Source organism: Theobroma cacao, chromosome 1 (assembly GCF_000208745.1).
Source record: "Theobroma cacao cultivar B97-61/B2 chromosome 1, Criollo_cocoa_genome_V2, whole genome shotgun sequence".
Taxonomy (NCBI): domain Eukaryota; kingdom Viridiplantae; phylum Streptophyta; class Magnoliopsida; order Malvales; family Malvaceae; genus Theobroma; species Theobroma cacao.
Genome location: NC_030850.1, coordinates 35,853,871 through 35,872,227, shown reverse-complemented (window position 1 = coordinate 35,872,227; position 18,357 = coordinate 35,853,871). Strand labels below are relative to the sequence as shown.

At 34.4% G+C, this 18,357-nt stretch overlaps 2 protein-coding genes across 2 annotated transcripts; both read right to left on the bottom strand.

Moving 5' to 3' along the window:
• LOC18614392 lies at window positions 522-1,707 on the bottom strand. The gene is made up of 2 exons (XM_007052141.2): window positions 1,426-1,707; window positions 522-1,027 (listed from the first exon to the last, which is right to left on the bottom strand). The coding sequence occupies exons 1-2, from the start codon at window positions 1,521-1,523 to the stop codon at window positions 754-756; spliced, it is 372 nt and encodes a 123-aa protein (XP_007052203.1). The 5' UTR covers window positions 1,524-1,707; the 3' UTR covers window positions 522-753.
• LOC18614391 (probable plastid-lipid-associated protein 11) lies at window positions 15,457-17,223 on the bottom strand. Its single transcript, XM_007052139.2, has 4 exons — window positions 16,698-17,223; window positions 16,547-16,612; window positions 16,043-16,178; window positions 15,457-15,748 (listed from the first exon to the last, which is right to left on the bottom strand). The coding sequence occupies exons 1-3, from the start codon at window positions 17,165-17,167 to the stop codon at window positions 16,079-16,081; spliced, it is 636 nt and encodes a 211-aa protein (XP_007052201.2). The 5' UTR covers window positions 17,168-17,223; the 3' UTR covers window positions 15,457-15,748; window positions 16,043-16,078.

Sequence of the window (18,357 nt, the reverse complement as noted above, 5' to 3'; positions counted from 1 at the left end):
TGTTTTTTTCTTCCTCAAAAGTAATAATGGAGGGCCTAGCTATTAAAGGCCTTTCAATGAATCTGTAAAAACTTTGCAGCTTTAGGTACTATGAATTCTTTGGCCGAAAGGCAACCAATTAAGTGCATTGAATTCTCCTTAAGAGACTCAACAAAGTAAAAAGGAAACGAAGGTGCAACTCCTCCCCAATGACGAAACAAACCCTAGCTACATGATACACACTCTTGTTTCTTTCTTATGCAAAAAAGCTAGCGAGCTAGGTCACTGATCCAAACATTTCAGCCTGGAAAGAAAATTCACTGTTTTCCAGGGACCAATTCCCCAAGGACTTGAATAGGTTATCCAACTTTTGTTATGTCAGTCAGATGATCCAACATATTTCATGCACGAAACCTATCTCATCTGTCATGCATCAAGAATTTTTTCTCTTATCTTGCAAAACTTTGGCCTAAATATGTCCAATTGAACTACTAGGAGGACAGAAAGGGGAGGCAGACACCGGATTGAAGAGAAAAAAAGGCTTAAAAACTTGTGCCACCGAACCAATTTGATTAAAGTTACATTATTTTATTATTAACAACTTACTGAAAGAAAAGTGAAAGCCATACTTCCAACAAAATTCATCCATGACCCTCGAAAGAAAACACTGGGATAAACAACTTATGAACATTTGCTACTATCAACACAGACTCGACACAAACTCTCTTCTTTTTTTCTTTGTGGGTTTTCTTTTTTTCAAGTCTTTTTGTTTTTTTAGCACATCACATCCTTGAGAAGCTTGTACCTGCGTGTCGTAGGCCTTGGAGAAGGAGTCCCGCTGCTCTTTCCTTTCTCAGCGCTCTCGTCTCGATCTTGTTGCTTGATTTTGTCAGTACCCGAATACTCGGATCGGTTTGTAATTCCAGTTTCGTTTCCGGTTGATGATTTCTTTGAAGAGCTTCCGTGCCTTGAGCTTCTTTCCTCGCTTTGGCACCAATCACACAGTTCAATTGGCTCTGCCAACTCACTGTAATAGTTACTGCAATACCTGCCAGATTCAATAAAATCGTTTTAAGTACAAGTGTCAAGCCATAAAATATACTAGAAATTCGCATGGGTATGATGAAAGCTGAACTATATTTGTAAGCTTTGGAAAGAATATGATTATAGGATGATGAACATGTCCATGATGATGATTGCCTAGGATGTTTTCACTGGTGCTATTACGAAAGCATGATGTTTGGTGGTGGTTGTTGGGTGGTGCTGCTTGGTGGAGATGGGTATCCAGTTATCTACCGGTGATGATGATAAGATGAATTCAGTTAAGGGTAGCTGTCAAGCCCATGATGATGATGATGATGATGATGATAACATATGCATACATGATGATGATGATGATGATGATGATGATGAAGACGATGGTTAAATGATGACAAAAATTCATACGAATGTTGAAAACGGTGGCGGCATTTGTTGCAGCGGAAGAGCTTGTCAGGGAAACCAACGTCGCCGCACATGCAGCAAACAGTTTGAAGATCCACCATTATTGAAGGCTTTGAATTTCGCTGAATAATTAAGAGAACAATACGAAGAAGAAGAAGATGATTTGATTGAAAGAGAGAACCCAAAAAAAAAGAAGCCCAAGAAAGAGAGATAACTACAAGAGAGCCATATCTATATATAAAGAAGGAGTGAAGGTTTCAGAGTCGGTGTATAAATCCCATACATTTTTACTTTTTATACACCAAAAAGGAAAAATAAATTAATAAATATAATTAATATATATATATTCACAGGTAGACCACAGGTTGCTTGCAGTCGCTTTCAGTTAGAGAGAGAGAAGAGAGATGTGAACCTTAAAATTTATGTCCTAAAAAATGACAGTTATGTCCTGGGCTGGGCTTTGCTTTTGGTTTCTTTTTCTTACCTATTCTTTTTTCCCATCTTTTGTCCTTTTCTGGTTCTTTGCCTCTTTGCCATTTATAATTGGGGAACCACCCACGCTCCCCCCACTCTGTCCCTCTCCAACACCTTCCTAGGTATCATCAAAACATGTGCGTTATTCAAATAAACGACCCATTTTTAAAAATTTATTTATTACCTTTTTATTATTATATACTTTGAATAGTTTAAGCAATGATTAAATCAATTAGTGGTACTTGGTTTGATTGTCTTGCAAGTTTAATTCACTTTGCAATGTGTTAGTATTTTTTTTTCATTTAGAGAAAGAAAATTTAAATTTTACTCTAATTAATAAATCAAATATTCAGATATATGTATTTATTTATTATATAATAATCAAACAAAATCAAGTATTAATATTCAAATTTTCAACATATGAATTCAATTCGAGTTTTATCATTAAAAAGAGTTTGCATTGGTATCTCAATCTCTCTTAAATAAATTGAAATTTTTTTTAGGTATCAAAATCAAAATTACCCAAAATCTAAGCATTTTGATTCTCTAAAGTAGTGCTTTGAAAATTATATATCATAAGCTTTGTTCTTCTCTATTTTGAAAAGAAAAATGAACACACCATCTTTATACTTAATAATATTTCATAACATAAATATTACCATTCGCAAGTATGTTTTCTTTCATGAAATTGGTACCCATCTTTTTCTTATTTAAAAACAAGCCACCTTTAAGGATTAGTTAGTTATATACATACTTTTCTTAGGACCTTATTACTTTTCGATTAAAAACCAATTATTGTTGATTAATACTAAATTCGATGTATTTGTCTATGCAAAGACTTGTTTAATGCATACAATACCATTCTATTGTATACATAATTTAAAAAAAAAAAGAAACAAAGCATACCAAATGCTAACTAGTGATTACTACTATTACTAAAAAGAAGAAGGAAATAATATTGTTTAAGTAAAGCGTGGTCCTACGCGCGGATGAAGAGAGTGGGGGATGGAATTCGTTGGAAACAGCGAAGTGGTGAAACAGTGAAAGTGAAGGGTGAAACATGGTCAACTTGGTTCAGCTTTCTGCCTTGTTGTCGTTGTTGACAAAGCGTGGGACGCAACTGTCATTAAATTAATTGGCGGTGGGGATTTTGGGGAGCGGCGAAAAAATCCCCCAGTACTACTGTTTAGTGACCTTTAAACAAAGTCCACAGCATCATAATCAAAAGTGGAAAGGCAGGCAGCCCTCCGTGCTTCGCCACTATGCTCCGCAGCTCCACGAAGCTCGCTATGGATTCACCGCATCTTGACCGTTGTTTAATATAAAAGATAAGGAAATCAAGAATAGTTCAAATAAAGTCACCAATGACCAATAATATATGATCTTTTTATTTAAAGGTTAATAAATTATTTTATAAATTAAAAGAAAAATTTTAAATATTAAAATGTTGTTAAATTATATTTATTTAATTAAATTTATATCTTTATTATACTCAAATAAATTTTTATCTTTTAATTAAAAAAAAACTTATCATTATATCTAATATAAATCAACATTTTCTATTTAGATAATAGATGAATTACCAACGTGACAACATCATAACTAACGTGATTACATAATTGATATGAAATAAATTATTCGATTACATCATATTACATGAGTATAAAATATGAGTTCCCATTAAATTTGACTGTTTCATTAAAATTACTTGTATAAATGAATATAGTTTAATAAATTTTTTATTGTTTTAAACAAAAAAGTAAAAATATATTCAGTCAACATCAAGCTCCCCTGACAATCCGATGAAAAAGGCCCCTGTTAATCGGACGATGAGAAGAGGAACGGGGGTATGAATATAATGGTATGAGGGAAAACACAGACTAGGGCAGGAAGCTGATAAGCATAACGTGGGGCCAAAGGGAGCTTTTACATCTGCTTTATGTTTACGAAAATTGACATGCGGGACGAAAAGCAGCCGATGTGTTTGGGCCTCCAAATTCCTCATTTGCGATGTGTGCCATTATATAGCAAAGAAAATGGTTTTGACGAGTTACTAATAAAAGTTGTTTGGTGGCAGGAATGATTTTGTATTGATTATGCCCATTTTAAATAGCTGAATTACCAGACAACTTCCACAATAAAATATATTATTGGTCTTTGGTCAACTAATAATTTAATGTAGAAAAATTAATGAAAAAAATGTAAGACCTCAATTCCCTCTTCCAGTCCAATTTTGTCTTCCCCCCTCCACTAGTGGCCATTTATTAGATTTTTGGGTGCCATTCACCTCATTAATGGTCAAAAACAAATTGTATTATGACATGGGATCTTTGCCAAGAGACAATATATCTGATTTTGTATTGCTTCAAGAATCTCTATATTCTTGATTGGTTCTGTTGATTTTGATTTTAAGATTAATTTGAGTTCGATGAATGACGTAATTTATAACTTAAAGTTATTCCGGGTCAAAAACATTAATGATCTCTTTTATAGTCAACAATTCAACTATAATTTTCAAATTGAAATAATTTATTGACAGATATTTTACTCTTTTCTATTCAAATGCATACAAAATTGTTTATTTTTTTTCAATTATTTTGACTAATGATTCATACACAAATACGCGATGATGTTATAAAAATTTTTACATTATTATTCTTTCACTATATATTGGACTTATTCCCATTATTTAAAATGTGATTAAATAATTTGTTTTTTTTTTTGTTTCTCTTTTCGATATGCGACCTTTCTCCCATCCTTTTCAAGCCCTAGAAGCGTGAAGCATATGCCACCTCTCTATGCTAAGGGGAAATTATATATATTTTTTGGTTAATTATTTATTAAAGAATTGTGGCCTACGATTGAAGAAGAAAGGAATTTAATTTAAACTATAAATATTCCATTTCAACGTCGAGATTTATGCTCTAAATTCCCATGGTGGGCTCCTAATGGTGACCTTTGCTTGTACCTCAGCATTGATGTGGCATCATTCTGATCATTTACATGACATGCTTTAGGGTTCTTCGGCAGAAATTGTCAATTAATTTTACTTATATTTTTTACAATTTTATGTATAATTAATAGTTTATTTATATGCATGTAAAATTTCAAAATATTTTGATTTTTTTGTTATATCAGTTGAGAATATTACCTTTTCTAATATAATATTAAACAATAAAAATTTTATTAAATCAACCAAATATTCAAATATTTTTAATTAATTTAAAATTTGGCATACATGATCTATGTGAATAAAATATAAAATCTAATATATGATTAAATTAACCAAATAAGAAAAATATAAAACAAAATTAAATATATATATATATATACACGTCTTAAATCTTGACTGTGATATAGAGGTAATAATTATGAAATAAGCTTGAAGTATGTGGTTAAAATTCATCATTGAAATAATTTGGGAGACTTCATGCAACACCAATAATAAATAAAAAATTAAAATAATTATGATAAATATCAGCAACCAAATCTCAAGTTCCATCACCACTTGCGTAGGCCTTTTTCAAGAGATGTCAAAACCAAGATGTTGGCTGAGTTTCCAATAATTTTCTAATAAATTTCCAAGGTCTAGTTCCATCATCATTTGGTAGACTTGGTTTTCAGCATGTCAATGCTTTGGATCTTGGGTCACTTTCTGGGTATTTCCTTTTTCCTGTTTCTCTGCAATGGCGCAGCCAGGTAATCATCCACATCTTTGAGGAATAAAAAAGTCATCCTCGGCTTGTGGAAAAAAATTAAAAACAAAATAAAATAAAATAAAAGTCATCATAGACTTTGATTTGTAATTGACATTTCAATTTTGCCAATAGATACCCTAAGTTTCAAGCAAACTGAAGATATGGGATAACATTACCCACTTTACAAAATTTAAAATAAACGAAATAAAAGGAAATTATCTGTCATTAGATACCTTTTTTCGTAATTCACGTGTATCTTCCTTTTCATATGTAATCTCAATGAAAAGAAATTTATGTAATTAATTAATTAGTTAGGTACTTGGTAGGCTGATGTTGATGCATAATGGTGACTGTGGCCCTGTGGGTGTGCTGATGGCTACAGGCCGAAGAAGAGTTTGGCAAAGCTACCGCGGGCATGCCTTTTGAGATTAGGTTTTGGCCGAGTTAATCAATTAGATAATTAATGACTGGGATTCAAACAATCAATAAGAAAAATACTGGTCCTTTTCCTCAAACTAACTTGATCAATGGTCATCATTGTTTACAAAACTTAACTATACTAATCTTCCTTTCCTTCAAGATGTCAATTGTCATTAATATGTACAATCAGTTATACATCAATGAATAATGGAAATGGAAGTCTAGCTTTACCATTACGTAATCATCAATAATTAAGATTAAAAGTACATATCTCATATTTAGAGTACTTTAGCTTAAAGTTTTTTAGTAGTCTTTTAATTTTTTTTTCCTTGAGAGACAGAAAAAAATTATTAGAGCAGAAACCCAGAATATAAAACATTACGGAATGATAGAAAAATCGATATTTTTGTTAACCCGTGAATCATACGAAATTAATCATGTGTGGTTACAATAAACACCCATCCTTTTTTTTCTCTTACACTCGAGAGATCATGCTGCAAATAATGAATAGAAAGATAGGAAAATTAAGAGATGGAAAAGCATTTTGGTTTCCTCAAAGGGATTGAGGAAGATAAGAGAAGGAAAAAGAAAAACTTAGGGTCCCAGCAAAATGTCCACATCCAAAAAATTTTTGTTTTGATTATCAAAAGGATTTGCTTCCACCGTTGTCGGGATCACATCGATGTAGATTCGAATCTAACTTAATTTAGTGTTTAGGTTACTCGGATTTGAATGATTTAAGAAACCATTACAAATCTTTCAGCTAGTCAACTATAATTAAGATTAGAAAGGAAAAAGAAGGAGAGATTATTGGCCTGCAACTTCCAACGATAATGCAACGTAACAAGGACGTCATTTGTGAATTAAAAGTTTGTGGCCAACTAGCTTAATTTCATAGTTTATTTTAAAGACTTGTTGGAGAATGAGGAAGACCCAAATAAAAATTATATTAGCTTCATAATCAGATATAATTATATAAGAATAGTTCTGTGATAAATGGTACCATCGAAGACAGGGCAAGCCAAGTTATGTGTGGATCGAGTTCATGAAACTGTAACAATTTTTTGTTTAATTTTCTAAACATAAAACATATAGTTAGGGGGAAAAAAGGGTTTAATCATGCATTTATGTTTATATTTCATGTTTCGTAGTGATACAAAAGATTTGATTATTTTAATATTATTTATTGAATTTTTTTTTCATTTTTTTATAATTAAAAGTGATTTCTGTAATATTATACGTTTTTTAAATTATAAATTATTTTATTGTATTTCAAAAAATAAAACATATCTCCGATTATATTAAAAGTACCAAATGCAAGATTCGATATCTCTGCTTTATGAATTTTTGGTAATGACTTTCTTGGATTGCTTATCATGATTACATAATTAAGTTGTGTGATTGATTGTGATTTTACTACACCCCACGTCAATAAAATACTTTCTTCCCTTAAAATAGAAACAACTAAAACCTCGTTACAGGCCGAGAAATGCATGCATGTGATAACAAGTGGGTGCAATATTGATAAGATTTATAGAAGGCAGCGGAATGTTCTCGGTATTAAATCATGAACGCACATGGTTGAAACTTGAATTAACTCTTTCATCTTGATGAATGTAAATACAAAAGATGTAGTTTAGGAGTTATTCCATGCATTCCCATGTAGTATATTTACATGTAGAATGGGGACGTAATGCTAAAAAATTTAAAAGAAAATGGTGAGGGTCGGGGGGGTTATGCATGTTCATTTCATTCTGATATACCTGAGAGCTGAAAAAGGAGGAGATCCAGGAAGCCAGCATGCAAGGACACGGCAGGTTTTGTGTATGTAAAGCACACGCAAGTGTAGCCCGCAAGAAAAGCAGCTCTGTCATTGCTTTTTGCTGACGCCCTACAACCATGGATCATTGGGACCACCACATATCTGCGCCAGAATTCCATAATTGGGATCATTTACAGTCTGTTGCACTCAGATTTCTTTCAGTGCTCTACATCCACGTGGCAGACATTAAGGTATACTATAATCTGCACTTATGACTATATATATATATCATCACTTGCTCTTTGATGGGATGAGAATGAGTAGTAAGTGAACATGAATTCAATCCTCTCGGATTAATTTAAGTCAGATTAAGATATTTTATCAATAAATTTGGACAAGATATGAATTCGATTAATCATGCAGATTTGGCCAAACTCAACTCGTTGGTTCAAGTACAACGTCGCAGTCACTGCAGAAGCCGATTGAGTTGCAAGCCTCCCGGGTACAAATAATAGAGGCAAAAATCAAGTGAATATTGAAAAAACTTGGGCTGCATTCATTGCACGAGCTTGCCAACCAGGGGTGGGTTTTGTTCAAACATTTAACAACTGTTTACTTTGAAGAAAAATGGGAAGCTGAAATCATCCATGAACTAAGAATCGATACAAAAAAGGGTCATCTTTTCATGTGTGTTGAAAGGAGTTGAAGCGTCATGGAGGAAAGTACAAACTTGACTGTTTATGCAACGTGAAGTACATGTTTGAAATTGGTTATTTTGGCTGTTTTTTTTTTCCAATATGCAATCAACCACTTTCCAAGTGCCGATTTTAATCAATCTATTCCACCCAATACGATAATAATTCTAAATCCCTACGTAATGACAAGACCGATCCCGTGGGTCAACATCTTCATAGTATCATATTCCCTTGTTGGTAGATTCATGTGATTGTGTTCATATTTTATAATTCACAACAAGAAAATCAATCACGAAAATATATGTATATATATATATATATTAAAATTTTAAATCTTCTTCCTTTTTGCCAACCCAACTTTCCAACACTTAACAAAGTTATGCCATAATTTTTCCTTTGAGAAACTGAATAAAACTAGAAATTTGCTAAGTACGAAAAAAGAGAAAGTTGCCACCTTATTTTTCTCTAAGTTCGATCTTGTTATTGTTGAGGGAAAAAAACACATAAAAAAGGATGAAAAAAATGGGATTCTAAAGTAGAAATGGAGGTGGAGAGGGTGGCTCTCTGAACCGAGGTCGCCGACATAACGAAACTTTGACAGCAAAATTCATGAAAACCAAGGGGGTGGATGTGCATCAGTGTCAAGTCGAAAGTGACACCTACGGAAGGTGGGGGGAAAAGGGTCCAGCATCGTAAGGCTAAGAAGCAAGGGAACCCCACACAAAATCCCCCCCACCCTGTCACCCTCCCCATCGCCCCTCTCTCTGTAATTTGGCACTTTCTTTTTTCTTTTCACGTATCATGCTGTGCCCACAAGCCCAACAGCCACCCCTCTTGCCTGGGCATTTCGGGGAGGGGATTTTAATTCCGTACAGCCAACCCCCCATGGGACACCGTTATGAAGAGGAGCCAGAGGGACGATGTACCCCCATTTTGCAATAAAAGTGTGCTTCTTTTGGTGGGCCTACCCCGCACCCACCATCCAAATTGACTCCTGCAAATGTTGCCATGAAATTTCATCTACCCTTGGTCGGTCGGGTCCCATGCACCCGCCATTCCATGTGAATCACGATCGTCGGTGGGCCTCCCTAGATCTGGCTGAGTGAAAGCTTGGGTCCGACCCAGATTCTACGTACACATTTGCTCTCCATACGAATTAGTACTAAGCCTATTTCGCCATCTACCCAGTACCTCAAACAATAGGACTTTCCTCTGTTCCGTCTACCGTTCTAAACTTTTGGATAAGTAATTCTATTTCCATTTATTCAATTCCAACTCATTTATGTTTTTTACCAAGGGGAGCAGCTGGATGATGATTGCATATTGAATTACTCCAAGTTACTACTTCTAGTCACGTGCCTAAAATATAATTTCACCTTGCCATAAAGACCAAGACACTGGTCCATCTCTGGCAACCAGGTCGTGCAAAAAGTTGGGGATGGTGTAGAGAGGTACGGACACGAGGGGTAGAGAAGGAAAAGGATGTTTCAAAAACAGGGAAACTGTAATTAATCCTTACCTAGTTCATGTCACGGTTGTCTCCTCGGAATCCAATCAAGTTCCAAGTCTAATCGATTTATATCCAAGATATTGTACAGAAAGTGGCAAAAAAAAAAACACGAAAGAGATAAAAGATTAATCAGTCAACGGAAGCCATAAACAAATAGGTGAAAACCTGAACCCGTGCACAAAACTGAGGGTCCCAATTCTCAAATGCCAAAGCCTAAAGCAGGCAAAAAGAGGCTTCAAAGTAACTTATTCAAGAATAAGGCCGCATATTCGTGCCCACAAGCGACGGCCCAAAGCTATTGGAACATAAGATTTTGCACTCATGCTTAGTGCTTAATGCATAAACATAAGATGTGCGGCCCCACATTTTGATTTCCTGATTCTAAATATAAGGGCCTTGATTCCTCTGCTCCGATGCGTGGGGGCGCATTTGGGTTTTAATACTAATTCTTAATGCAATGCAAATTCGAAAAGCCCAACAATAAAATACTGGAATGTTGTCTCTCTCCTATGGTTTAGAGGGAGGGAAAAGCATGGGTTGTCTTTTCAGTTATCAATAAATAATTTGAGAAAAATGTAAGAGGATCAATGTAAGGCCACTGCCTATATTTCAAACCTGCTGTTAAACTACAGCTTTTGGCAACTCTGACCTACATATATAAAAGAGAAACAGAGGAAGAGGGAAGGAAATAACAAGGAGTTGAGTTAGGTTTTCGTACTGAATATTGGTCCATCTCTGTCTTTAAGCAGCAAAGAGAACTTCGCTGCAAAGGAAACTAATTGAACAATATTACACGTCATACATTTCAATATGCATGTACGTGAGTGTGTCAGAGGGAAAAGGGAGCACTATTGATGATGACTATGCAAGCAACACATCGATATAAACTTGAATATTAGAGGACCACTCCTGAAGAAACCAATTTCACCTGGATTTTCCTCACAGTGATGCAACCTTTTGTCTTTATGGTGCAACCTTAGCTTCAAAGAGTAGAAAGCTTGAAGAAAAGCAATAACGTACAGAAAAAAGCTTGAAGAAAAACATAAGAACTGAAGTATTTATGCACCACACATAGTACACAGGCTGAACAGCAATAATGCAAGTCGTAAGAACTACTAGATAGGTTCAGAAAGAGCTATTATGTGTATAGTAAAACTAATAGTCCGTTACGTCTCAGCAAGGGGCTTCAAAAGTTTATTTCCAGGAGGCAAGCTCTGAATGACATCAGAGAGCAGAATTTAGCAAATAAAAGCAAAACCAACAAACTGGTGTGGACATATGACAATATTATCACAGCTTAAAACTGTCTAAATCATGCAAACAATAACGGAAAAATTAAACTAAGAATGGTATACAACTTCATCCAATCATAAGGAGAAAAGTCCACCAAAACAATCATCACAACTATCCTTCCCAACCCTGAAATTTAGAATCCATAGATACAGATGCGAACCTGTTTATAACATTGGCTAACTAAAACCATTAGACAACCACTTCATCAGAAAACCTACTCATACGAGCACAGAGTCCAAAAGCAATAAAAGGGAAAAAAAGAGAAACATGAAATGGGATGAAAAGTAAATAGAATAAGTAATCTAATTTTAACCTTTAAGGAGATCAATAAATAAATTCATTCCATGATGCATTACTGTCAATTGATAAAACTGCAGCCACGCCCTTGAGATGTCATTCACAAACCAAACCCTAAAAATTTACAAACAAGCATTATATTTGACAAATTTGCACTTCAGGCTCACTTTTAAGGAGAAATAACAAAATTGCAAAACTATCCTGAAAGGTCATAAAAGTTTTTCCTCTGTTCCGTCTCTCTTTCTGAACTTTTGGATAAGTAATTCTATTTCCCTACATTCAATTCCAACTCATTTATGTTTTTTTACCAAGGGGAGCAGCTGGTTGATCATTGCATATTGAATTACTCCAAGTTACTACTTCTAGTCACGTGCCTAAAATATAATTTCACCTTGCCATAAAGACCAAGACACTGGTCCATCTCTGGCAACCAGGTCGTGCAAAAAGTTGGGGATGGTGTAGAGAGGTACGGACACGAGGGGTAGAGAAGGAAAAAGATGTCTCAAAAACAGGGAAACTGTAATTAATCCTTACCTAGTTCATGTCACAATTGTCTTCTCGGAATCCAATCAAGTTCCAAGTCTAATCGATTTATATCCAAGATATTGTACAGATAGTGGCAAAAAAAAAACACAAAAGAGATAAAAGATTAATCAGTCAACGGAAGCAATAAACAAATAGGTCAAAACCTGAACCCGTGCACAAAACTGAGGGTCCCAATACTCAAATCCCAAAGCCAAAGCAGGCAAAAAGAGGCTTCAGAGTAATTTATTCAAGAATAAGGCCGCACATTCATGCCCACAAGAGATGGCCCAAAGCTATCGGAACATAAGATTTTACACTCATGCTTAGTGCTTAATGCATAAACATACGATATGCTGCCCCACATTTTGATTTCCTGATGCTAATTATAAGGGCCTTTTTGTTCCGATGGGTGGGGGCTCATTTGGGTTTAATAATATTTCTTAATGCAATGCAAATTCGAAAAGCCCAACAATAAAATACTGAAATGTTGTCTTTCTCCTATGGTTTAGAGGGAGGGAGAAGCATGGGTTGTCTTATCAGTTATCAATAAATAATTTGAGAAAAATGTAAGAGGATCAATGTAAAGCCACTGCCTATACTTCAAACCTGCTGTTAAACTACAGCTTTTGGCAACTCTGACCTACATATATAAAAGAGAAACAGAGGAAGAGGGAAGGAAATAACAAGGAGTTGAGTTAGGTTTTCGTACTGAATATTGGTCCATCTCTGTCTTTGAGCAGCAAAGAGAACTTCGCTGCAAAGGAAACTAATTAAACAATATTACATGTCATACATTTCAATATGCATGTATGTGAGTGTGTCAGAGAGAAAAGGGAGCACTATTGATGATGACTATGCAAGTAACACGTCGACATAAACTTGAATATTAGAGTATCACTCCTGAAGATTTCCTCACAGTGATGCGACCTTTTGTCTTTACGGTGCAACCTTAGCTTCAAAGAGTAGAAAGCTTGAAAAAAAGCAATAACGTACAGAAAAAAGCTTGAAGAAAAACATAAGAACTGGAGTATTTATGCACCACACATAGTACACAGGCTGAACAGCAATAACGCAAGTCGTGAGAACTACTACATAGGTTCAGAAAGAGCTATTATGTGAATAGTAAAACTAATAGTCTGTCACATCTCAGCAAGGGGCTTCAAAAGTTTATTTCCAGGAGGCACGCTCTGAATGACATCAGAGAGCAGAATTTAGCAAATAAAAGCAAAACCAACAAACTGGTGTGGACATATGACAATATTAACACAGCTTAAATTGTCTAAATCATGCAAACAATAATGGAAAAATTAAACTAAGAATGGTATACAACTTCATCCAATCATAAGGAGCAAAGTCCACCAAAACAATCATCACAAATATCCTTCCCAATCCTGAAATTTACAATCCATAAATACAGATGCGAACCTGTTTATAAAACTGGCTAATTAAACCCATTAGACAACCACTTCATCAGAAAACCTACTCATACGAGCAAAGAGACCAAAAGCAATAAATGGGAGAAAAAAGAAACATGAAATGGGATGAAAAGTAAAAAGAATAAGTAATCTTATTTCTACCTTGAAGGAGATCAATAAATAAATTCATTCCATAATGCATTACTGTTAACTGATAAAACTGCAGCCACGCCCTTGAGATGTCATTCACAAACCAAACCCGACATATTTACAAACAAGCATTATATTTGACAAATTTGCACTTCAGGCTCACAAATTTTAAGGAGAAATAACAAAATTGCAAAACTATCCTGAAAGGTCATAAAAGTTTTTCAGAGAAAATGTGTGGCAGAGAGGAGAAAAAGCAGGACTACCATGCAACTTTCTCATGTAGATCTGGAGTGAATTGATTCATTTTTCTTCTGTAGAATCTGTGGGGAAGGAGGCAGCACTATTGGAAGCTCTTGGGAAGAGGGAGGCCATACAAGGAGCATGTAGATTTTGGTTACCAGAAAGTAACAAGAGAGAGCCTATAAGTTCAAGCACAAAAGATGTAATAGAAGATCCCATAGACACATATAATTGAGGATTTTTGTGAAGCTTTTAGTGAAAACAAAACCAGTTCAAACCTTTCCTTTCTCTAAGCTCTTAAAATTCAAGTTCTCCATTATTTCCCTAGTTTTTCCATTGATCATGTTTCCTTTTAAAGGTTTAAAACTCCCAACAATATCCTAGTATGATTTAATGCAGGCAAAGGAAGCATGAAACAATGATACTCCAGATGTTTCTCTAAATAGCACCCTACTTTGCCATTTACAACCTTTCATCCTCATCAGATGCATGAGTGCCTTTCTTTCTTGCTTTCTTGATTTTTTTTTTTCTGGAGAGATGTATGATTGCTTGTTTGACGTGTTTCTTGATTCCTCATAATCTAGGCCCACAATTGCCTATTACTATTTATAACACTTCTGTTTGTTCATTCGGCATATTCCCATCCACAATAATATATTCAGGCAAATGATAACAGATCATTTTCATTTATTATTTGGTCTTTGCATATAAGCTTTTGAAAGTGTGAATGCAGGTGTGCCTACATGTGTATGTACATACATTGATATAGAGCCCCACACAACCTAGCTTAAGTCAAACCAAATTCAAATTAGAAAGCATTCATATAAAACTACAAAAACAAAAATTCCTGGTAACAGAACAAGGAGACTATGAGAACTCCGTGCCTACAATGTAAAACAGAGGCATCAACCAACATGCCCCCAAGTATCTTCTGCAATGCTTCAAGTTACCAAGCCCCTTTAATTATATTGGACATATCTAGATTAAGTTGACACATCATTTAATTAGCACAAACTTAATCTTGAAAGAAAAAATCATTTTGTGAGGATCATTTTGGCACAGGCAAGCAGCTTGAAAAATAACAAAACTGTACGCAGCTAGGGACAAATTGAACCCTCATCTTTTTGCACCTTCAGGCTAATAAAATTACCTGAAACTAAACTCAAACTAGAAGTATGAAAGAAAAACATTTATACATAATTAGAAGCAGAAGGTTACAAAAAGTTATTGATTCTCCAATCCTGAAATGATCCTCAACAATGTGAAGAATATTAAGGAGAAAAGGCCCATGAAATCAGAGTAAAGAAGCACTATCAGATAATTCTCTGATTAATTGATATGTGTCCAAAACTGAAACAAAATGAGTAAAATATGTCTTCATGAGTGTGATCTAAGAAGACAAATATGCCTTGACAGTGAAGGCTTCATATATTTGACATTTGAGACAAAAATGAGTAGAATATTGTGTACAGCAAGTTGAAAGCTGTTTAATGAAGGGAAAAGAAAAAAAAAGAACATATGTGTTGAGTTTGAAATTGAATAAATATGAGAATTATTGCACCAAGTCAATCAATCGAATTTAAAAAACTTTATATGCATGAAGCAGAAATATAATACAAAAAAAGGATTGCGGAAAGCATCAACATTGAAGTATGTAGTCATCAGCTGTTACAAAACCATGTGCTCTAATTCTGCCTTCATATTCCTGAAAATATTCACATGTACAGTATATATTTGTCAAATATACATTGCATGTTAAATGTTTGTGTCACCAGTAGAGAGGGGAAGAGGCCATAAATCCTGCAGATAATTGTTTGGAAGCAGAGGCACATCCCGGGAACAATCACCTGATTGAAATAATGGAAAATGGAATAAAAGTAAAAAGAAAAGCCTTTATGGTATTTCCTCATATACATACATGTGCATGCAAGGAAAGAACCATGCATACTGATGTAACACCAAAAGAAATGAGAAATAAAAGCAGCACAGATTTCGGCTTCTTTAGTTACTAGCATTTCTTACCCACCCTAAAGCACAAACCGCCCTCAAACCCACCTCAAAGCAAAGCAGAAACGAAAAAACAAGAAGGAAGAAATGACATATGTACAACTAATTTTCAATTATAGGAATAAGGGACTCACATTTGATTACTATGACTAGAGGAAAAATCATGCACTTTATTCTTTCCAGTTATATGGAGCACGCTCAACAACTAAGTAATCATCCCTGATATCCTTCACAACTCGAAAATCATCATCAAGGTAGACAGTCTCGAACCTACATAAAACCTCGAGATCAGTGAAACATGGAAGTAATGGTAGTAAAACTAAACTATAGCAGCCAAGTCCGTGTCCCTTTCTGCTTTATCTAAACAGAAGAGAAAGAGATGAGGTCGGATAAGACGTGCATGAACAAGAAATTACCATAAAACAGTACAAAATAGCTAGTATTTAAGTTAGATGAAGGGATTAAACTTCAAACCATCCACACAACATGTTTAGTCGAATTGTAAACAGCTAGGAAGAGTCGACCTAATTGGCTAATGCTCAACTTGGCACCAATAATTCCGAATGTAAAAGACCAATCAACAATCAGCATTTCGAATCACGCGGCACAAATATTTCAAAAAAGGATAAGGAACTCACCAACCCTGCCCAAACGGCGGCAACGGAATCTCCCAGCTTTTTCCCCTCAGAACCGCACTCGTAAATCTAAAGAATTCGAATAAAACTTTACTAAATAGTTAATCGAGAGAAAAAAAAAACAATTAAAATTGATTTCAGTTTGAATAAATACTTGAAATTCACTCTCTGAGAGGAAGTAACTTCAATGCTGGATCGAACGAAGAAAACTCCATCAGGTGGAAACGTGATCACGTTATTAAGAGTCTTCTTCTCGACATCAATGACCTGCAAAACGTCGCCGGCTCGAGTACCTAACAGGTGAGCTTTCTCTATAATGAAGAGCTGCTCTTTCTCCGTGGTCCATAGAAGCCGCCACGTGGCGGAGAGGGAATCGCCAGTGGTGACAGTATCGCGACCCAGGATGGCCATGGCATCGATGGCTTTGATGATCGCATCGCGTTTGGCAGGGTCTCTTTGGGATATGAGGCCCCGGTCTTGGTCGTAAATGAGATTGAGGAGGTCCTGTTTGGCTGACTGCGATTGGGTAGTGACGGAGGAGCAGGTGATTTTAGGATGTGGCCGTCGTTTTAATTTGGTAGCGAGACTGAGAGGAGATGATAGAGTGACGGCTGCGAGTGTCATAGTGGGATTATCTTTCTGCGACGATGAAAATCAAGAAATTGGCGGTTTTTCCTCCATAAAAAAAAAATAATAAAATGAAATTGGCGGTTCAGGTGTGACTTGGGGAACAATATCGTAGAAGTGGCGTGCAATGCACGTGGCACTTTCTGAATATTTGGGCCAAGCCCAAAAAAAGTACTTTTCTCAATGTTCAAAATGGTTTATATTTTTCAATAATTTAATTTATCATTTTGTTGATTTAATATTTCCTAAAATTAATATTTTTTTAATTAGGATGTAACTTTTTCAATTTATTCTTTTAAAAAATATGATAAAAAATTTTAAAAAATTAATTGATATAATTAATGAATATTACATTAAGGTTATTCTTAATAAATATATATATTTGAATCTCGTAATTAAATTCATGATAATTTATTAACTTTTGTCATCATTATTTTATATCACTAAAATTAAAAAAAGTTAAGTAGCATATAAGCATTTGGATTAAATAGCATTGAGATTTTTATATTGTGTTAAGTGCTTGGTGACAAGGTTAAGCAAGCTCTATCACATTGCCATTTTACAACATGATATCATCATTTCAATTTTCAAGGTCGTTTATTTAAAACCAAAGAAAACGTTCTTCTCTATGCTTGGGATGTATAATTATTGTTACATTATCACATATTCAACTTATATATATATATATATATATAAATATTTACAAAATTAGGAATATACTCTCACAATACAAGGTTGATTTTTAATATTAAATAATATGCCTTTCAAAATAAAAATTTATTTTATAAATTTTTTTATTTTTTAAATGTACAATGTTATTTTCTAATTTTTTAATTATTTTAAAAAAACTAAAAAATAACAAATGAGATTATATCAAGTATGTATTTTATTTATTAACTCGAAAAAATATGTGATATTTATTTGCTCACAAAATTTGTTTTACTTGATTCATTGAAATTGTCAATTTTTTTTAACAATATTAGATGTTAGGACGCATTGAAAATAAAAATGAAAATTGGAATATCACATTAAAAATTTTAATATAGATATCATATTAAAATATTTTTAAAATATGACATTTATTTATTTTAAAAAAAGGGTCGAGCGAGGAGATAAATCCACAAAATTGGGTTGGGCTTCAGGAGAAGGCTTACGGGCTTTAGGGTTAAATGTACCCCAAGGAAAAT

Coding starts and splice junctions, on each gene's coding strand:
- LOC18614392 (XM_007052141.2), bottom strand. CDS start 1,523: ATGGTGGATCTTCAAACTGTTTGCTGCATGTGCGGCGACGTTGGTTTC. Junction 1,028..1,425: donor CGCCACCGTTTTCAACATTC/GTATGAATTTTT, acceptor TGAATCTGGCAG/GTATTGCAGTAACTATTACA.
- LOC18614391 (XM_007052139.2), bottom strand. CDS start 17,167: ATGACACTCGCAGCCGTCACTCTATCATCTCCTCTCAGTCTCGCTACC. Junction 16,613..16,697: donor TCTCAGAGAGTGAATTTCAA/GTATTTATTCAA, acceptor CGAATTCTTTAG/ATTTACGAGTGCGGTTCTGA. Junction 16,179..16,546: donor CCGCCGTTTGGGCAGGGTTG/GTGAGTTCCTTA, acceptor GGTTTTATGTAG/GTTCGAGACTGTCTACCTTG.